The 22,784-nt window shown below is 39.4% G+C and overlaps 1 protein-coding gene across 1 annotated transcript in view; it reads right to left on the bottom strand.

The window, feature by feature from the left end:
* Positions 1–13,854: 13,854 nt before the first annotated feature.
* The window catches only part of Rnaseh2b (ribonuclease H2 subunit B), a 65,693-nt gene continuing 56,763 nt past the window's right edge, over positions 13,855–22,784 (bottom strand). The window contains exon 10 of the mRNA XM_042685647.1: positions 13,855–15,713. Within this exon, the coding sequence (XP_042541581.1) occupies positions 15,681–15,713 (33 nt within the window). The 3' untranslated portion in view covers positions 13,855–15,680. The remainder of the gene's footprint in view (positions 15,714–22,784) is intronic.

Genomic DNA, 22,784 nt, shown 5'->3' with positions numbered 1-22,784 from the left:
GAGAGCACACACACACACTCTCTCTCTCTCCCTCCCTCCCTCTCTCTCTCTCTCTCTCTCTCTCTCTCTCTCTCTCCTTCCTCCTCTTGCCATCTGGCTCCAGCAGACTCACACTGATGCTAATCTATGGTTTTCTTTTTTCTTTATTCTTTTTTGTTTCTGAGGAGCACTTCATCTGCAGCTGTAAGTTCAGACCTGGTCCCAGTAAAGCTGTTCATTTGGCATACGTGTTTATTCCCACATTATGCCTCCCCCCCTCCCTCCTGTCCCCTTGTAGGTGTCAGGAAGCCATTGTTATCTTTGGTGGGTTTATGTGGCGTTAATGTCAGGGTTGTACTTTCAAATGGAAATCAGGCAATTATGCTCCACATGGAGAAATCTGACAGATGCAGAGGTTTTACACCACTGGCCGTGTCTCAGGGACAAAGGCGCCCAGGGTTCCCAAGGGGCTGCTAAATAAATAGAATATGTTTCAACAAAGCAGAGATATTCAGGAATAATTAACTGTGATGAGAGTTCATAGATTCCCTGGCTGTTTAACTTCAAAAATATGATAATGATATGTCAACCAACCTCTTGCTTAACTCATCCTTACAAAAGGCAGCATTAGAACACTGGTTACAATGTGCCTTAGAATAGAGGGTAGAGATGGGCTCTGTGAAACTGCTCTGTGGGTTTTGTAAGCAGAGGGTTTTTAAGGGGTTTTGTTTCCCCTCTCACAGGGGGCTCCATTTCCTGTGAGAAGAGGAAGAAATGGTAGCAATCTGAAGTCTACCTGATGGGCCAGCTTTATAGCTGTATTCACTGGTGTCTAATCAGTGTTTCTGTAGACTCTTAATGGTGTCTAAGACCATAACACCCACTCAGCCATCAACAAAACTAGACAACATCATCACGTTATGCTAGAAATGACACCCATCACATGCCAAGTACCCAGCTAAGTGTTGGCCCTGGTTTATAATCTTGTGAATATGAAGCAGTTATGTCACCCATGCAGGTGAAGGTTTGTAAAGTTTCCTTCTAAAAGCAGGAGTCTTCATTTAGGGTCCTTGACTTCGATATCAGGATACGAATTTCTGGACAAGTATAATGGTAAGAAAACTTGGCAGAGCTTTATTGAGTAAGTAAGCCAGCAGGCAAGCAGATGAGCCAACAAAGAGACAGACAAGCAAACAGGGGACCTACTCTAACAGAGTAAGAGTGCTCTCAAAGGGATAGAGACTAAGCGCTCTAAATACATTTCACAGAGAGGAAACTGAGGCACAGCTCTAGTCCTGCCCATCTCTGTCGGACCTTTGCTTTCAGCCACTGTGTAAGCCCTCACTAATACATTAATAGCCAGAGAGAGAGAAAAAAAACATCTACTCACTCACATACATATAACATGTATTGAAGTCAACTAAACAGGAGAGTCTTAAATAAGACTTAATTTTATTAAATTATAATTAAGTTAAACCTTATTTTCCCCTTAGAATACAAAGCTGTTTAAAAGCTCATTAAGTTGGAGCCAAAAACATGCAGAACATTTTGTCAGTTAATGAGTTCTAAAGTAGGTTTAAAGAATGAAGAAGAAAGAAGTTGTAGAGCACAAGAAACCAAGTTTTGAAAAATACAGCATAACAATTTAGAATCAGGGAGAACCACAATTGCAGTTAATCACCCTCAAATTATGTCATAACTCATGTCATTCAACTGGTTAATGTCCACAATGTTATCAACTAAAGAACAATTTTCTACAAATAACTTATTTCATATCTTCATCACAAAATTTTTAACCAGTTTTCCTCTCTGTTTGTCTGTCTGTCTCTCTCTCTCAAAAGAACTGAGGTTTGAATTTAGAGCTTCCTACTTGCTAGACAGGCATTTTACAACTTGAATTATGCCTCTAGTTCTTCTTCCTCTGGTTATTTTTTTTGTGGTAGTGTCTTACTTTTTTACCCAGGCTGCCCTGGATGTTAATCTCCCTTTTATGTTCTCTATTGTAGCTGAAATGATAGGCATATGCCATAACATCTAGCCTTTTTTTCTTGATGTGTGTGGGGGTGGGGAGGGGAGTGGGGAGTGTTAGGAAAATGGAGGGGAATGGAAAAGGGAAAAGGAATAGGCCAGTCGCGATCAGATCAACAGGCATGGACTGTTTATTGAGGAACAGGAGGGTTACAGACATTCCCGTGGGTTTGGAGGTTGTGCCGAAGAGTTGGGACGGGAGCTGGGTTTTTTAGGAGGTCTGAGCAAGGAGGCAGAGGTTAATTAAAAAAGCCACTAGGTCAACGAAGGTGGGGGCCTTTCAGTTGGGTACACAATGGAATGTTTATAGCTGGGCTTAGGTGGGTTCAAACAAGTTGACACATACCTGGGATTTTGCCTGGCATCTGTATGGGCCTGGAACAATAGGGTGGGGGTCAGTTCTTCATATTCCATCTTTAGATACATAAAATGATTGGGCCAGGAGAGGAGAGGCAAGTCCTTCAGGGAGTGTCATGAAAATTTTTTGCCTAGTCTGGCTTAGATCCCTGATTTTCTTTCTCTTAGACTCTTGTGTAGCTTGGGTGATAGGCATGAACCACAATACAGTTTTTGGTTGAGGTGGTTGGGGGTTAGGGGAGGTCTCATGAACTTTTTGCCTCAGCTGGCCTCAAAATGGCCTCAATCCTCCCGATTGCTACCTTCTGAGTAGCTAGGATTACAGGTGTTTGCTATTAGCACCTTCTCAAAAAGCATTTTTGATTGAGCATTTGATTTTAAAAATAATTTAATGGAGCAGCTTCTAACACTTTTCCAGAGTCAACAAGTAATACTTTCTACATTATGGCAGAAAGATACAAAACCAGAGGTGTCAACTATTTTTTTGTGGTTGATAAACATACCTATCCATACACTATCCTTAGTCACTTTTACTTCTAGAATATAGAAAATCATTTAGAAAACAATTCAAAAGTTTCTGGCTATTTGTGATATGTCTTTAAAATCCTCTAATTAAAAATAAAGTTTGTTTTTCTTTAAAGTATTTTAAAAAGTAATCTTATAGTGACTGAGAGATTATGATTGGCAGCATCAAAATTTGTTTTTGATATAGCTATTTCAATATATATGTGTGTGTGTGTGTGTGTACATTGTATGTAAATGTATGTGAACAGCAGCCAGCCTCTCAATGTATATTGTGACCACACAGGTGACTACTGTTGTCTTCATACTATCATAAAACTCTAGCATCTTAGGAAAAGTAAAGCAGATGCCTGGCAGAGAGGGCCCACAGAAATCAATAGGATTATCAAGATACTGTCTACTGGTCAACCCATATCAGCTAGTTGACATATCATCTTCATTTACCCTTGATTATGAGCAATAGACCATAGAAAACACACACATAGGGTTTTTCAGATTGCATGCTTTGTACCCAGAAACTCAACTCCAAATGAATCATGGTTACTCATGGAAGTGTCACAGGGGTTCGATGAATTGGGGTGGAGAAATAGTGGAAAACTGCTGATGTAGATAAGAACCTAAAAGGTGGTCATCACAGGAGCTGGGATTATGGGTAATTTCCTCTTTCTTTTTATGCTTCTTTAAATGATAGTATTGGCATGGGGCAGAAGTGTATGACACTGAATTTGAGCCACAAGGTTTAGGCTTTGTAGCTCATTGGCTTCTGCAAACCATTTTCTACTATTGGACCTTCCATGCTACCTTGGTTGAAAGGAAGGCATCAGTTTCAAATATTTAAATTGCATATGAAATGGAAGCTTTGGGTTTGACAATGAAGGAAAATAGATTCTTTACCCTCAGCTGAATGCAAATAGGATGATTAATTTGTCAGCAGTATAGGACCTATTATTATTTCTCCCAAATAAGTTCATCACCTTGAGGAAATGAGAAAGGAGGTTTGAACGTCTTTTAGCTTTCTTAAAATACAAGTAGTTTCCTTTCAAAATTTGAAAAAAAATAAAAATAGATACATTAAGAAGTTTTAGCTGGGTGCCGGTGGGGGCTCACATCTGTAATCCTAGCTACTCAGGAGGCTGAGATCTGAGGATCAAACTTCAAAGCCAGCCTGAGCAGGAAAGTCAATGAGTCTCTTCTCTCCAATTAACCACCAGAAAACTGGAAGTGGAGCTGTGGCTCACTAGTGGTGGATTACTAGCCTTGAGTTAAAAAGCTCAGGAACAGTGCCCAGGCCCTAAGTTCAAGCCTCATGACCAACAAGAAAAAAAAGTTTTATTTTTACACCCAAATATATGCATAGGTATTTTTCCTTATTCCTATCTTCTTAAACAAATTATACAGTAGTCACCTCCTTATCCATGGCAGACCAGGCCATATGCAAGACTCCCAGTGGATGTCTGAAACCATGGATGGTTAGAATTCTATATGTAGTCTTTAAGTCCCCCCACCCACTATACATATCTTCTCACTTAAAGGAAGATCTTTATAGATTCTCCTTGAGCCACATGCTAATACTGCAAGGTAATAGCGCAACTGCTGGGGGTCATTATGATAACCAATGGCTTCTAAGGGTCAGTAGCATGTACAGTGTGAATACATTGGACAAGGAGATGATTTGTGTACCTGGCAAGATAGCATGCAATCATGATAGTCAGAATGACATGAAATTGAAAACTTACGACTTATTTATTTCTAGAAATTTCCATTTAATAATTTTGGATTTCAGCTGATCATAAGTAACTGAAACCAAGGGAGAGAGAAACTATAAATGGTGGTTAGTACCATGTCATATTATTTACTTTGCCCTATGTTTAGCTTTTATTCACTTAAAACCGTTTCCAAGTTAGTATATAGAGTACCTCCTCACTCTGTCTCTCTCTCTCTTTTTTTTTTACAATTGCATATACTTTCATTATGAGGTACATTATAGATGGTCCAAAATTATTTTCTCCTCTTTCCATTCAGAAGTAGATTATAGTTCTTCTCCCCTTGAATATGAGCTGGCTTTAGAGATTTGACCCACAGAATGCTGTGTAATTGACAGGCTGTTCCAGTTGCAAGTCAGGCATGAGGAAGGTCTGCTTCTGCCTCCTGCCATAGGGGACATTCGCCCTTGGTGTAGTCAGATGTCTGATCCCTGTAACATTGCCTTGTTGTGAGGAAGTCCAGGCTAGCCTTACTTAAGAGACCACTTGGGGAGAGATGCTCAGCCACTCTCTCACTTCTTCAGCCACACCAGGACAAACAGCAGACATGGAAATGAGGATGGTGGAGCCTCCGGAGGCTTCCAGCCCTGTCAACAGCTAAGTGAGAACTGCCAGGCTGAGTGTGGTCAGCCCACAGAATAGTGAGAGAGAATAATGAATTGTGGTTCAAGCCATTAAATTCGAGGAAATTTGTCATGTAATGATAGATAACTCGAAACCATCATTCAGACACTGTAATTTAGCCCTTTACAGATGAGCAGTGATGTTTCCAATCTTTCGTTATTTCAACCAACAACATAATGAATAAGCTTGCCTACACAACTATTCCATCTAGTCTACATATATAAATGCCCAGAACTGAAATCAATGAGTCACAGTTTGTCACTGGGTTCATTTTGTTCCATTAATTGTCTTTCTCCACATCATTTTCTGTTCACTTGTGCCTTTTTTATCTTTTATAATATTTGATCTTTTTGGAATTTTTCATATTTGCAATTTGAATCTACTTTTTTTTTTTTGGGTCCAGTCATGGGGCCTGAACTCTGGGCCTGGGCGCTGTCCCTCAGCTCTTCAGCTCAAGGCTAGTGCTCTACCACTTGAGCGCTTGTTTTTGCTTATGTGGTGCTGAGGAATCGAACCCAGGGCGTCAGGCATGCAAGGCAAGCGCTCTACCACTGAGCCACCTTCCCAGCCCCTGAATCTACTTTTTTAAGAAATTACTAAATTGTACCAAATCATTTTTTATGACCCTTTCTTTCAGCTATAGATGTAAAATGAAACTTTCATTATACACTAGATCTTTGAATGCATTTATAGCTTTCTATAGTCTTTCTACTCTGTTTTATCTTTCTATTTAACTTATATCATGCTTTTAATTTTTGTAACTTAAGATTTCACTGTGAGATGGATAAAGTATTCCTATTATCCTTTATGTGTGTGTGTGGGCACACGCACACACATGCATTCATGAGCACAAACGTGTGTTATGGTAACAGGGATTGAACTCAGGACTTTGTGTTCATGCTATTAGATCCAAGCATTTTGCTGGTTATTTGGAAATGGCATCTTATGGACTTTCTGCTTGGGTTACTTTGAACCTCACTCCTTCAGATTTCAGCCTCCTGAGTAGTTGGGTCTACAGATGTGACCCACCAATGCCAGGTCTAGTTATTGATAGTTTGAAGAACTTTTCTGAATATTTTATCCTAATTTATTTTCTCAAGGAACTTTAGTATCAACTTGTTGGGCCATAACACTATCCTAGCAGAGTATTTATTATAATTATAAATGACTTAGTTTAGGGAGTTTTAGTGTCAGTCTGATGTTTACTCCTTTTATTCAAGAATATAGTATAACTGCATTTTTCAAGACTGCTTTGTTTCTGTCAGTTAAAGTTTCTTAATATAGATCTATAACTTTTCTTACATGTATTCCTAGTTATCTGAACCCTAAATATTTTTTTGGTTGGTTGGTTGTTTTACTGCATTGTTTTACCATGTAGACCAGGCTGACCTAGAGCTCATGGTATTCTTGCCTCCCCGATGACAGGTGTGCATTATTTTTTTTTCTTTCCTGTCATGGGGCCTGGGCGCTGTCCCTCAGCTCTTCAGCTTAAGGCTAGCGCTCTACCACTTGAGCCAGAGTGCCACTTCCGGCTATTTCTGCTTATGTGGTGCTGAGGAATTGAACCCAGAGCCTCATGCATGCAAGGCAAGCACTCTACCACTGAGCCACCTTCCCAGCCCACAGGTGTGCATTATTATACAGCCAAATGCAGTGTCTTGCCTTCTGTAATTTCTGTGAATTCTTTTATCCCTACTGTGTGCTTGAGGGTTTTTTATTTTTTGGGTGTGTGAATGGCTTCATTACTATGTTTTGTAGTTAATTACTATTTTTACTACTTTCACTGGCTGTTTGACAACATTTTATCTTTCATTTCCTTTTCTTGATATCTTATTTCATGTCCTTCTCTTTGACCTAACTTGGGTTAATTCTTGGAGATTTCTCACTTTTGAGACAGATGAGTATTTCTTTGATATTTGTAGGGTCACATCTCAACCTTGTAGGAATTTTATGAACCAGTTTTTGTGTATATTTTAGGACTATTTCTTTCCAGTAAATAAAGGTTGCTATGGGGCTTTGAAGAGCAATGTCTCTCTTCTTTTCTACTGCCACTAAGAGAACATCTTTCCTGAAAGTGTGCTTCCTATAGGTGTTTTTTTTTTTTAACTCTTGTCAAATTAAATAACAGATCTATTACCTATCTGTGAGGGTCCTTGCAATGGGTGACACATACCTGGTAAACTATGTGTATATTCAAAGATGTCAGAGAAAAAGAGTTTTTATTAGTGAATGGAAAGACATTCATGGAAGACACTTGGGCACATAATTTAACTGGTTTTGAATACTTCAGGCTGGAGTTGTCATCTGCTTATTGCTTAGAGGTGCCATTTCTTAACAAAGGTTCTACCAGGGCATTTTATCTGAATTGCTATAGTTTTAAAGAATGTGAAGATAAACTTAGGTTATAGAAATCCATGCTAGGTGAGAGGCATGACGAACATGGATGTGTATAGAATGTGATGGAATGTCTTGTGGATTTTCTTCTCAAGTCCTTGAGGCAGTGATTATCCCAGACAGAAAGGCATGAGCCTTCTTCCTCCCTGATTTCTTGGCTTCAGTTTTGTTTGGTCTGACAAGAAAATGTTCATTTTTATCAGTAACTTTCATAACCCTATCACCCTCTGTCTTTCACAACTAAATTGAGTTCCGGAAAGTTCTTGCTATCCTGGTATGTATGATGTTCCCCTCTGTTTAGATCTTCCCCTTGCCTTACCCCTTCCTAGTAACAGATGTGTTTTTCTTGTTCTGATTTCTTCAGCCATACTCTTCCTTCCTTGTTCTCCTGGATGCTTCCTACGTTGTGTAGTACTGTATCGTTTTGTTGTTCATGGTTTACAGAATGAACTGGTTTGGTGAGTATTGGAGTGGTGGAGTATATGGTGGGAAGATGGAATAGAGAGCAGGGATGGGAAAGAGGACAGTGTAGCTGCAAACAGGAGCGCTGTTGGTGGATTTCAGGTGGGATGGGCCTCACTCTTTTCCTCTGGGAAACAACTCTGAGCTCCAAAACCAGAAAGACCAGGACTTCAGTTCTTACACTGTCATCATAAGTCTTTTAACCTCTTGCAGGAGTGGGAAACATTTTTCTTCTTGGGGCCACTGGAATTATAACACTACTAGAGAACTATCAAAATTATCAGTACAAGCAGACAGACTAGGGAAGCTGACAAGCATACAAGAAACATATGTCTGCCCTGTCATGTACTAAATGGTTTTGTAAGTCTTATATACCTCAATTGGCAGGAGCTTCCCCCATCCACTTACTTCCTCATTTTGTATGACCTTAAAACAGATCTGATAATAACATTATTATCAGTATCAGTATGTAAAGAATATTGCCATACATAGTTTCTAGCACAGAGCCAAGCTGTGCTAAAAGTAACTGGATTCAACCTGCATGGGTCCTTTCTCTGGGGCCTGTGTGCCTTACAGGAGGGTACTCATTTACTAAAACTTCATTAAAACTACTCACTCAAAAGAGACCAAGCCAGGTGCCAGTGGCTCATGCCTGTAATCCTAGCTACACAGGAAGCTGAGATCTGAGGATCATGGTTCAAAGCCTGCCCAGGCAGTAAAGTCTGTGAGACTCTTTTTTTTTGGGGGGGGGGGGTCCGGTCGTGAGGCCTGAACTCTGGGCCTGGGCGCTGTCCCTCAGCTCTTCAGCTCAAGGCTAGTGCTCTACCACTTGAGCCACAGCGCCACTTCCGGCTTTTTTCTTTTTGCTAATGTAGTGCTGAGGAACCGAACCCAGGGCCTCAAGCATGCAAGGCAAGCGCTCTACCACTGAGCCACCTTCCCAGCCCTGTGAGACTCTTATCTCCAATAAACTACCAGAAAACTGGAAGTGGAGCTGTGGCTCAAGAGGTAGAGTACTGGCCTTAAGCTGACAGGCTCAAGGATAGCACTTAGGCCCAGAGTTCAAGCCTCATGACTAATGAGAGAGAGAGAGAGAGAGAGAGAGAGAGAGAGAGAGAGCACAAGAAGATTTTTTTTTTTTTTTGGTCTGGTTGTGGGGCCTGAACTCTGGGCCTGGGCGCTGTCCCTCAGCTCTTCAGCTCAAGGCTAGCGCTCTACCACTTGAGCCACAGCGCCACTTCCGGCTTTTTTCTTATGTGGTGCTGAGGAATCGAACCCAGGGCCTCAGGCATGCAAGGCAAGCGCTCTACCACTGAGCCACCTTCCCAGCCCCACAAGAAGATATCTTTGAAAATAAACTCTTTACCTAAATAATTGGGTAAACAAAGAAAATCCCACTCATTTTTCTCTGTATTTTTAGTTATGGCTCACTGATCAAATAATTATACACATACTATATATGCATATGAATCAATATAAATATCTTTATTTTTAATTTTGTGCCAGTCCTGGGGCTTGAACGCAGGGCCTGGGTGTTGTCCCTGAGCTTCTTTTGCTCAAAGCTAGCACTCAACCACTTGAGCCACAGTTCTACTTCTGTCCTTGTGGGTAATTTATTACAGATAAGTCTCACAGACTTTCTTACCCGGACTGCTTCAAACTGTGATCCTCAGATCTCAGCCTCATGAAGAGCTAGAGCTAGAATCACAGGCATGAGCCACTGGCGCCCAGCAATATCTCTATGTTTTTACACAAGTAAAAAAAAATTCATTTCCTACCAATGCACTTTACCTTTTGAACTTCCTTGGCCTTATAAAGCTGTCGTTAGAGAAAAGCGGGAGCCAGTTTTCTGAAGTCATGAACTCCACTACCCTTTTTACAAGTCTTTCTTCTTTGGAAAGGTACACACTTATTTTGCAAAGCATTAACTGGGAAAATAAATGAGCAGCAAAATGATTAGCTTTCATTGAGTGATTAGCTGCCTCTGGTCTGCTTGTTAAGCATGGAAAGGTACTTGAATAGCTCTGAAAGCTGACACCTATTTTCACACCTGGGCAAAGGAAATCTCCTGACTTTGCACTTACTCTGCCTGGACTTGTCCAGCCCCAGGGCCCTCACACAATTGCTGCCCTTCCAGGTTGTATGCCTGCCAGCAGGTTAGCTGGCTCTTGTGGTTCTAACCACAACTTAAACTGGAATTTTCACTGTGCTTTTAGACTAAAGCACCAGGGAGAAAATAAGTGAAATTATATCCCTAAGCCAATGTGATATTAATTCCTTCTTGTCTTGATGTCTTGACAAGGCTGCCTGCCTTTGCCCTATGCTCATTCATTCTTGCCCAGGTCTACCTCTTACCCATATCTAGAAATCCTGTAGATCTCTTTTCTGTCTCTTTTACACTGTTAAAAAATTTCCCATGTCCATCCCCTTCAAAGCCAAAGTCTACTGAATAGCCATCCCTCACCCAGTTTATTACTCACTACTCCAGGCACACAGTTCATTCATGGGCAGCCATGATGAGTGTTATACAGGAAAGAGAAATCACAGCCTGTCCATCAACACCTGATTTATCTCATGGTGGCTGTCTTGCCTAGAGAAGCATTGGGGGAAAAAAAGACAAATGGAGGATAGATTTACAGGAGAAATAGCTTTCCTTATATGCATCCTTGTTACAATAATGAGTTATCTCCAAACATTCAATATAAATTAATTACTTTCATCCCCCTTTGAGAAACATACCTCTCCTGAATGAGTCTGTCCCAGGATCATTTCACTTTAGGAGGGATTTCACTTTCAGTAGCTCTAATGGACCTGGCTTCAAATTCTACCTTATTGTCCCAGTTACTTCAGACTTCTTGTGCTTTTGGGGTATTAGAGTGTGCCTGGGCTGTGTGCTAGGAAACTAGACAACAGCAAAATTAAAAAGAATACACTTGTCTTGGTGAAAGTGAGGGCCTTGTGAAAACTGACAGGGGTAGGGATGAGGAGGAAGAGGAGAGTGAAACACCATTAGGGGCCACATGTAAACACCCAGTATCCAGACACTCCTAGACCAACTAAAGCAGCATGTCTACAGTCAGGGCTGGCATCAGGACTTGTTAAAGCTTTGTAAACCATTCATGGTATCTGGCTAATTGGTCATCAACCCAAACACACAGTGGGGAAGAAGGTGACAGTAAGTTTGTAAAACAGCCACTGAGCCAGAGGAAACCTTCTGGAGATCCATCTCCCACTACTACCACTTTAGATACGGAATGTTCATTCCTCCCTCCCTCTCCGCCTTCTTTTTCTTTCCTCTTTCTTCTTTCTCCTCTCTTCCTTCTTTGATCCCTCCATCATACTGAAAAAATATATGTATTTCTAGGAGTTTTACAATGTAAAATGTGTTAAGATAAGTGATCCACACTCAATTGGGAAAGACATTTATTGTACGCCTCTCAGGTCAACATCCATACCAAAAAACTCTCAATCTCAAAAAAGTCTCAATAATATTAATGTTTCATAATTTTATTAAATGATCAAATCATGCAAAGTATGAGGGGAAAAGATGCAACATTAATTTAGGATCATCCAGTTTCACATATTCCTAGAAGTGGTCCAAATCATTTCAAAAACATTAAAAGTACAGTCACCACTCATCTTGACTCATCCTTATAAAGTCCTTTTGAAGAACCAGTAAGTAGCATTCAGGAACTGGTTCTCAAAAGCTTTCCCAGTAAGGCTGAGCAATTTGGTTCCTGTCTCTAAGGGAAAAAACTAAGAAGATGGTGGCTGTCAGTGAGTGTGAAATGTTCTCTTCTGTCCTCAATGATGGGATGCTTGTTCTCTTTACTGTGCTGGAGACAGAAATAGTCATTCTTCATTCAGGCTGTGGTAGACCCTAGGGCATTTACAATTATTTCCAGGACCCCTAGGAAACTTTCAAGGAAACTTTTTCAAGGAAAAAGAAATAGTTTATTTTGTCATCCATGTACACATTCCAAACACACAACTTAAAGCCCATCATCTTTTTGACTAGGGGAGGGAGGCAGGGAATCCCATAGAGAAATCTTGTAAGTCTAGGGATAGAAGAAGAGCCATTATTTGCTTCCTGGCAGTATTTGCTATGCATCCATATGAGTAGTCAACATAGAACGATGGAATATTCACTCTTCCATGCTGAGTCTTTCTCTAAGAAATTAATTAACACTCATTTTTTTTTTTAGGGCTGGATAGGTGGCTCAGTGGTAGAGTGCTCGTCTAGCATGCATGAAGCCCTGGGTTCAATGCTTTAGCACCATGAAGCCCTGGGTTCAATGCTTTAGCACCACATACACAGAAAAAGCCAGAAGTAGTGCTGTGGCTCAAGTGGTACAGTGAGTTTCCTAAGCAAAAGCAGCTCAGGAACAGTGCCCTAGGCCCTGAGTTCAAGACCCACGACTGGAAAAAAAATTTTTTTTAAAGATTTATGATTGTGAAAGGAACTAATTGTATACATTAATTATTTTTTAATATCACTAGGTATCCTCCCCCCCCCCCCCCTTTTTTTGTGCTGACACTGGGCCTTGAACTCATAGCTTCACATTCTGGCTTGGCTTTTTTTGCTCAAGGCTGACACTCTACCACCTGAATCACACCTTGGAGTGTCTCACAGACTTTTTTTCTGGGCTGGCTTTGAACTGTGACTCTCAGATCTCTTGTCTCCTGAGTAGTTAGAATTACAAGCTTGAGCCACCAGTGTATGGTATTTTAAAATTAATACATGTTTATCATAGAAACTTTCTAAAAGAGGAAGAGGGGGAGAGAAGAAAAGATCGGAAAAGGAAAAACAGGGAATCATTGTACTTTCAATACCAAAATATTTCCCCTTATCTTTCAATTTAGGTTTTTCCCCCCATTTTCTATTAGCAGCCCCACAATAAAGGTTCCTCCTTCTCCTAAGACTGTAATTCTAACCATGAGCATTGCTGACTCAGGGATGCAGGATTTGATGCTAAAAGAGATGCAGGATGCTTATTTCCACATTGGCTTCCAGCAGCCTCGACCACCTCCTCTTCTGGTTGAAGCACGATTGTTTTCTAAAAGAACACCATAACTTGGGAAAGAGGAGGAATATTAATCTGTCCATTAGTGACTCACATTTATGTGGGAAGACATGGAAAGCTCATCACTGGGGTAGCACCTCTATTTGAGACCCAGGCCAGATGGTTTTTGCTGGCGAGAAAGCTAGATATCCATGTGGGAAACATCCTTGGGCTTGTGGCAATAGGTATGCAGTGGGAAGGGCTGGTGCAGCCAGTGTGGCTCAGTGGTAGAGGACATGTCTGGCATATGTGAGACTTGAGGTTCAACTCAGTTTTTAAGTTCTTATATGTGTTGACGTATTTGAATTTAAAATTTCCCATGGGATTTCTGAAGGACTTAGTTAAGATTTGACCCTTGGATAAAATGACAGAAGTGAATTGCATAAACAGTGACCACTGGCTACTTATTAAAAAGAGGACAGAAGCCAGGCACTAGTGGCTCACACCTGTATTCTATCTACTCAGGAGGCTGAGACCTGAGGAACGCAGTTCAAAGCCAGCCTGGGCAGGAAGGTCTGTGAGACTCTTATCTCCAGTAAACCACAAGAAAACTGCAAGTGGCACTGTGGCTCAAGTGGTAGAATGCTCACCTTGAGCTGAAAAGCTCAAGGACATTGCCCAAGCCCAGAGTTCAAGCCCCCATGACTGACAAAAAAAAAAAAAAGAGGACAGAAACTGGACGTTGGGCATTGTGTAAACTAAGGAAATGAGCAAATTCAGAGCTTACAACTGCCAAAGAACCTGTTTGGTGTTGGGGGAAGTTGTAGATCACTTTTGTTTGTGCTTGATTTTTTTGAGGGAATGTATGTTACATAGGGAACAAAATGAGTTTTTATAATTTTAGATGTGCTAAGTTTGACAGTTCTTCAAAGGTCAGAGGCCAGTGGAATATGAACATAGGTCACAATAAGAGAAAAGGGCTTCTGGGAACAAGTTGGGCATATCTAGTAGCTCTGGCAGGGTGTGACTGGGAAGGTAAAGGGGAAGGAGGAAGACAGAGAACAGAGAAGCACTAGGCTGAAGCTGGGAGTGATATGTGATATGAGGCAGTGATAGAACTGTACCAACCAGCCATTCACAATCTGGGGGATCCTCACACTTGGAACCCAGTTTCAGAGTAAGTGTCTTGCAGGATATACAAGGGTAGGGCTTCACTAGCCACTGTGCTAGGCTTTCTTGCTCAGAGATTAGCTCCACAAAACTATTAGGTCAAGGACTTAGCATCTACTCAGCAATAGCACTCTAGTGTTAGCAATTGCTTTGGGCCAAAGGCAGTGCTTGGGATTGTACAAGACGAGGATAGGGAAAGCCTTATTGTTTAATTCCATAAATGCACAACTGGTAAGGCTCATTAACCTTACCCAAATGGCATGCATGAGTTTCAAGTGGATCATTTCTGTGTAGCACCCCTTTCTGGAAGTCTGTAATATATCCAGAGTTCTATACTGACTTTGTAGAGCTAGGGTTTGGGAAAAGATTTGCATCTCAACTTTGGTAAGCATAGAAATGTTAAAATTTCTCTGAGGTTATAAAAATAATTCTACATATAAAAGCAGATGTGAAAAACTAACAGACTACCTGTCAGAACTGGGTTCAACTTACTTGGTGTAGATTTAGAAATTTAGAAACTCAGTTCTTGCAGATGATGTTGGGGGTCCATGTGATGCAGGCAGATCAAAGAACAGCAGCCACTCCACCCATTCTTCCTGCAGGTCTAGTACATGACCCTGCTTAAATCCCAGGACATGTTTGCATACGACCCCCACTACCTCCTACAACATTCCCCATTTAATTAATTACTTTTTGGCACTTACTTACAGCATTCCTTCACAGCTTATACTCCCACTCTAAAAATAACAATAATACATACACTCGGCAAATCTATTATAAAAATGAAGAAATGTTTATAACTCTGTAAGATCATAAAATGCACATGTTAATATCATGAGGTGTTAGAAGCTGCCAAGTTGGTAAGGAGGAAAGAAGGGTCAAGTTTTTGGTAAATATTTAAAGTATGGGTTGAAACTTGGTTCAGCAGAGCCTTTAAAATTAATCAAGGGCTTATGTCACCATCTGTAGGTCTAAACCATGCTGATTTTACTCAAGTAGGACAGGTCAACCAGGTCAGATTTAAGAAGTGACCCAGATTTCCCAACAGGCCTTCTCCTCTTGATATTTTGCAATCTGAAGCTTTCTACTGCAAAGACCCACACTGTTATGGGAGGCTGGGGCTGGGGAAGAAGGTAAGTGAACCGAATTACTCAAATCTACATTAGGTACCTTCAAGCCTAAGATAAAACTACCTTGCCAAAGGCTCCAGGTGGAAATACCCATAATTGATCAAAGAAATACAGCATCCATCACCGATTCTTCAAAATACACTATGGCATTTCGTGGTTTTCTAGAAAGTGCAGCAGAGTTTTAGACTTTTGCAGAGTTGGAAGTTACCCAGGAAGCAGCCAAGCCTTGTGTGGAGCTGTGTCACGTGTCATTTGCCCCTTTTCTGTCTTTGTGTTGCCGTCTAGAGATGAAAGGAAAACAGTTACCTGAAAGCCCAAGCACTATCTGTAGCTTCTAGAACAGAAAGGTAAGGCTGGCTTGTCCTGAGTATGGGCAGCTGCACATTTATACTTCTAAGAGTACCCTGATGCCACCAGCCTTGGCCACGTCTTTCCCAGGTTAATCCCAGGCTTCTGGCCAGATAGAGAAGAAATACAATTCTTGTAATACCAAAAAGAATTCTTCCAAAAGAATTCCAAGAGTTCTTCCAATGTCCAAAAGAATTACAAAATCACCCAAACTTATGGTATGGACACCATTATTTTAGGGGAACCCTACCCCAAAACTACAAGAACTGCATGAAGACAAGTTGCTGAGATAAATTCTTAAATAATTTTGTCTTTCTCTAGCATGTTTTTTGCTCTTTTTTCCTTTAATGTAGATCTTTTTAAAAAAACAAAACATGTAGACTATGATATAAATTACAACAAAAAAACATATAAGCATAGACTTGTAGGAAAAAAATGGGAAAAAATGAAATTGAACAAATGTCATTGAACAAGTTGGTTTCTTACTGGGCACAATGTTAAGAAAAAAAAAAGGTTTAGTCTGAAGTTATACAATACAAAAAACCAAGTTGCTATAAATCAGATTTCTTTGGTGGAAGGTAGAGAGGAAGTAAAGGTGATGAAGGCTTCCCTTGACCCTCTCTCTCCAGAGCCTGCCTCCTGATTGCTCAGCCTTTCCCATAGCCTCTCACACTATCTGACATGTCTTCCTATCCTAGAATGGAAACATTTCCAGGGCAGAGATTTCAATCTTCTACACTGTCAGTTTCACCAAATAGTACACCTAAATCAATGTTTGAAACACAATGGGTGTTCAAAACATATTCTTAAAGAGATGAAAGAATCTAAGCATATTCCTTGGCTTCTTCTTTTTCAAGAGCATGATTTTACTTTTATACACATCCTAACTAAAATACATGTGTAAGGTAACAATTCCTCTAGTAATTATGAAGCTTCTGATGCCTCTGTAAATATCTGGTGCTTCCCCTCTCTCACATAGGCTTGGTTAGTATGACACGATCAAAATATCATTCACTAATGAGAGTACAGTAAATGCCAAAAGGCTGGCAGTTGAATTAAAGCTTTGACAGGCAAATGTGCAAGCAAGTAAAGCTTTCCCTCAATTCTGGTGTGGCCTTCTGGGAACAAACTGACCTGCAGAATTCATTAAAAATATATAGAGAAGACAAAGAAAAATAGATTTGATTTTTCCTTTTTTAAAGTGAAATTTATACTTACAACAGAGTAGTTAAGGATGAGTGGTTATAAGCTACACAGACAAGGTAGAGGAAAGATCTGTGGGAAGCCAAAGGGAAAAGCCTGAGCTTCGGTATAGAAAGGAGGGCATCTGGGTACTGCCACCTACAGTCTAAAAATCAGGGAGGCCAACCCCTCTGGTTTACCTTGGAGGGTTATAAAGATGAATTTCAATTATAGCTGGGCTCCTATGGCTCAAACCTATAATCCTAGCTACTCAGGAGGCTAAAATCTCCAGTATCATACTTCACAGCCTTGGCAGAAAAATCCCTGAGAGACTCTGGTTCCAATTAATCAGTAACTAAGCTAGACTGAAATGAGGCTCAAGTGGTGGATTGTCAGCTGCAAGTGAATAAAAACAAGCAAGAGCACAAGCTCTGGTACTGGCACTAAGTAAATAAATGAATGAATAAATTAATACTGTTATGTGATTGCTGTAAAACCTGTGAAGAGATTTTACATAAAGCTAGGAAACATCCCAGTCACTCTGATAGGCCCCAAAGACAGTGTGTAAATTACAGCACATAAAAAAGGTGTAAAAACGGAGTCACTTCTTTTAGTTATTCAAACAGGGCAAAGTTGCTGGACATCTTCCAAACACTAATAAGGATACCCTTCCATCACCTCCTTAACCTGTCTTTTAGGAAGCAGATTTTCTGCATGATCACCAAATTTGGGTAACTCCTAGAGAAAGCAAACTTGAAAATACAGCAAAAGAAAATCTAAAAGTAGAAAAAGAAGAAAAACAAAAACAAAACCAGAAACTCAGTTCTATTCTCAGGACTATTAGGACTACTATGTGGTCAAGCATATATATAGCTGAAGTTCCAGAAACTGAGGGGAGAGCCTGGGGAGAACATAAGACTATTTGATAATACTGGCCAGAAATGTTCTAAGTCTGATGAAAATTATAAACTCAAATCCATGCTTATCCAATTTTCAAGTAAGATGAACAAAGAAAACAACATTAATATATAAATAACTTGTAAAAAGTATTATGAAACAAAAAAAACATAAAAAGCCAAGGAGAGAATGCATTTATATAATGTGGAAGGAATCTTAAGAATTATCACAGATGTCTCATTAGGAATTATGCAATCCAGAAGGCAATGGTTCCTTGGATGGATAAAAGGAATTGATGAACTTTGCCTGTGCTAATCAAGAAAACAAAGACAAAAATGTCTGATATGGATATAAAAAGGGAAGTATCATTTGAATAGTAAAAGAGTAATGCAAAGATGAAATCCTATGCCAAAGAACTTGAAAACCTAAACAAAGCAGACATATTTAAAAAGATATAAATAATCAAACTGACACAAAAGAAAGAAGAAAAGTGAAATAGCTATACAGCTACCACAAAAACTGAAATTGTAAAGAAAATTCCAAATGGCTTCACTGGTAAATCTGTCTGCCTTATACAGAAGAAACAAAGCCAATCTCACAAGATCCTTCAGAATACAAGCTTTGATATTCCCAATTCATTATAAAACCAATATTATTCTGACACCAAAACCAGACAAAGTTATAACAAGTAAATGAAAAGGCAACATCCCTCATAAGTAGATACATAAAAATCCATAACAAAATGTTAGGAAATAAAAGTTAATGCTGTATATGAAAAGAAATAATATATACACTGAGAAAACATAGTTTTTCCCAAAAAATGCAAGGTCAATTGAAGATTAAAAAAGCAATCGCTTATGCAGAAGGGAGACTACTGGAGGAGAGAGGGAACCAGTGGGAGGAAGAAGAGAAATAAGAGAGGGTAAGAAGATAACTACAACTAAAGTGCATAGTATTCAAGAATGCAAATGTCACATTAAAATCATCATTTTATAAAATTAAAACAAAATTTTAAGTGAAGGGAAAGAAAATTGGTTCTCTATGATTCAAACATTAAAAGATATTCCTTTATTGAAGGAAAACTAGGGCCATCTCATTAGATACAAAAATTTGACAAAATTCAATACTCCTTGTGTACCTGGGCGCAGGCCCATGCCTGTAATCCTAGTTACTCAGGAGGCTGAGATCTGAGAGTCGCAGTTCAAAGCCAGACTGGGCAGGAAAGCCCGTGAAACTCATCTCCAATTAGCCACCAGAAAACCGGAAGTGGCGCTGTGGCTCAAGTGGTAGAGGGCTCGCCTTGAGTTGAAGATCTCAGGGATAGCACCCAGGCCCAAAGTTCAAGCCCCATGACTGACAAAAACAAAACAAAATAATAACAACAACAAAAACTCCTGGTGTAAAAGGAATAGAACACCATTTCTTCAACCTAAATATTGACATGAAGATTTAGAAATTCTAATGACTATATAATTTGTCTCTCTCTCTCTTACTTACACACCCACACACACACAATTCCTAGCTTTGGACACTATTAGGTATTAACATGCCAAGAGTAATGAACATAACTACTACCTACTCTAAAGCTTTACAAAGGAACAGTGTTCCCTGGGGAAAAGATTCATTCAAGTAATAGACAGGGAAAGGAAAGGGCCTCTAATACCCTGCAGCAGAAGTAAGGAAATATGAACACAGATGAAAGTTATACTGCAGCAAGTTTCTGGAACTATATGTACATTAAAGTTAATAGAGATACTATATTATAGCTCACTATATAAAATAAACATCTACAAACCCATTCTGATGTGCATTTCTTTTATTTTTTATTTTATTTTTGCCTGTCTTGGGGCTTGAACTTAGGTCATGGGCACTGTCTCTGAACTTCTTTTGCTCAAGGCTAGCACTCTAACACTTGAGCCACAGCACCACTTCAGACTTTTTTTCTTTATGTGGTACTGGGGCTGCATATATGTTCCACAAGCTCTCTACCCTTAAGCCACATTCCCTAGCCCCTGATCTACATTTATAAATGCTTATGTAGTAAGCAGAAAGGGAAATCTGTTCCATACAAAAGGATGCCAATGGATACAGAAGATATGATAGAAAAATCATGAGTAGATCGTAAAACAAATGGGTTGGATATGGAATAGGATACTTATAATGTCTTAGACATTTTACCCACAAGTTATTTGTTAATTTCAAGGGCAGTTGATAGTAGTGTGAAGTGGACACTATTCTGAGTGACTGGGCTTAATCTGACTAGCATTGGGAATACTGATCTCAATAGGATGCACTGAGAATGATATCACTCCTCTGGTGTCCATCCAAAGTATACAGTATTTAATCAAGAGAAAAACAAAAACTGTTAGACAAAAACTGAGAATCATTCTGACAAATAGGTGGACTGTACTCTTAAAAAATGACAAGTAAAAAAACAGAAGAAATTCTTCCCAATTACAGAAAAAAAATACAACAAGCAAAAAAACTACAACAAAATTGAAAAAATCTTCAGTTCTAGACCCTTGTACTTTTGGTAATCTTTAAGTTTCCCAGAGATAGAATACTCCTTGCAAAAGTGTTTTCCAGTGTTCTAGAGAACACTGGAAAAAGGTAGAGAGCTAGTGTATGTCTAACACTTAAGTCCTACCAGAAACTCTGTCATTAAAAATATAAAAAATTTAAAAACCCTAGAGATAATAATGGAAAATGAGTTTTGATACACACTAACCAGCCAGGGCACATCCACAACATAATAAACAAATACCAAAGACAGTCATTGTAGTAATAATGGCTAGTTTCAAAAATCAATGGTAAAGCACATCAATAAAACCAGAAGTCAGAGGCTGGGAAGGTGGCTCAGTGGTAGAGCGCTTGCCTTGCATGCCTGAGGCCCTGGGTTCAATTCCTCAGCAACACATAAGCAAAAAGAAAAAAGCCAGAAGTGGCGCTGTGGCTCAAGTGGTAGAGCGCTAGCCTTGAGCTGAAGAGCTGAGGGACAGCGCCCAGGCCCAGAGTTCAGGCCCCACGACCGGACCCCAAAAAAAACCAGAAGTCAAAGATGATTATTATTACTCTTTAACACCACTTTGAATATCCTAGCATACATAAGAATACAAAAGACAAAAAAACAACACGTATAGGTACTAGAAAAAATTACAGACAGGGGCTGGGAAGGTGGCTCAGTGGTAGAGCGCTTGCCTTGCATGCATGAGGCCCTGGGTTCGATTCCTCAGCACCACATAAGCGAAAAAAAAAAAGCCAGAAGTGGCACTGTGGCTCAAGTGGTAGAGCACTAGCCTTGAGCTGAAGAGCTGAGGGATAGCGCCCAGGCCCAGAGTTCAGGCCCCACAACCGGACCCCCTCCCCCCACAAAAAAAAAGAATTACATATAAATTTTTAGAATTCATGACCTTATTTTGAGTTGAATATTCAGGATAAATAAAAACAGAAATATTTTAGATTGAGTTTAATTGATTATTTAAACAATACACATATAAAAATCTAAAATTTACCATAAAATGACCAGTTAGTAGCCTAAATGAAAAAACAGATCCCATTAAAAAAGAAAAATGCCAAGACATTCTACTAAAAAGAATTATCTCTGAGAGATGATGAACAAAATCTCAGTGAAAGGAATGTTTAGGATCTGAATATAGAGAAATACTGTGTTTCTGAATGAAAACAATGAATTCTATAAGAAAATATTTGATTTCCTCAGAATAACTTATGAGTCTAACAAAGTCATAATGTAAATCCCATCAGAACTTACTCTTAAAACCCAAGAAATCCCCATGGTTTCCCTTATTTGCAATATCTAGTATATGTATGGGTCAAGCGGAAAAGGACAGATAATGTGATGTCAGGAAAATGAACCCTTAGATATGTATTTTAAGGTTTTTTTCTTTCATGCATGTGTTTCTAACGCATTTATAAGATTATCTCTTTGTTGCTTTGTATGTTCCTCCCCCACAGTATAACCCCTGCTTTCACTATATTTGATGTCAGTATAACTTGTGGAGGAGATGGGGAAAAACCAGTTGTTTAAGGATACAGGTGGACCTGTTACAACAATGAGAAGTACAAGTTGTCATGTCCAAAACGAGCTTTACAACGTCGGTGCGGGGGGGAGGGGGGGGGAAGAAGAAGGATTGGGATTGGGGGGGGAGGGGGGAGGCTGGGAAGGGAGGTGAAGGGTAAACAAAGGAGGAGGCTGCAATGCTTGGTAAGAAATGTACGCATTATCCTGCCCATGTAATTGTAACCCCTCTGTACTGTATGTTCACAAATAAAATAAAATTAAATTAAAAAAAAAAACCCAAGAAATTAATCCCACAGGCAAAATGGAAAATAAAAATGGTAAGAAAAATAACCAAACCATAGCTTTATCTCATGTGTTGTTTAAAAATATTACCTAAGTGATTTAATTAAATACAAAATAAAAAACTACCAAAATATTAGAAGAAAATAAAAGCAACTAGTTAAGTTTTCTATAGAGGAAACACTTAAGTGAAACATATTTCAATGTCATTACTAATCAAGTACAATAAATTTCTTTGAAATATATTTCCACATATATAAGCATATATATGGATAGATATAGATATATCTTCATATTATTATTTATTTTAGAGGTTGAACTCAGAGCTTTGTTCTAGGCGAATGTCTTACCATTTTAGCTATGCCCCTAGGTTACTTTTGCTTTAGTTTATTTTTAAGATTGGGTCTTGAACTTTTGTCTAAGCCAGCCTGGAACCATAATCCTCCTACCTCTACTACCTACAGAACTGGATTAGAGTTACACAGAAATCAGTAAATCCACATTAGAAAATCTGTTCTAAGGACAAAATAACCAAGTATCTAGACACCTGAAAATTATATTGTCATAAAGGCATTTATTCACTTATAGTAATCAATTTTGGTAGAAC

Source organism: Dipodomys spectabilis, unplaced genomic scaffold (assembly GCF_019054845.1).
Source record: "Dipodomys spectabilis isolate Male_0828 unplaced genomic scaffold, ASM1905484v1 ptg000095l, whole genome shotgun sequence".
Lineage (NCBI taxonomy): Eukaryota > Metazoa > Chordata > Mammalia > Rodentia > Heteromyidae > Dipodomys > Dipodomys spectabilis.
Note: the sequence above shows the minus strand (reverse complement) of the source record. Positions and strands in the feature narration are given on the sequence as shown.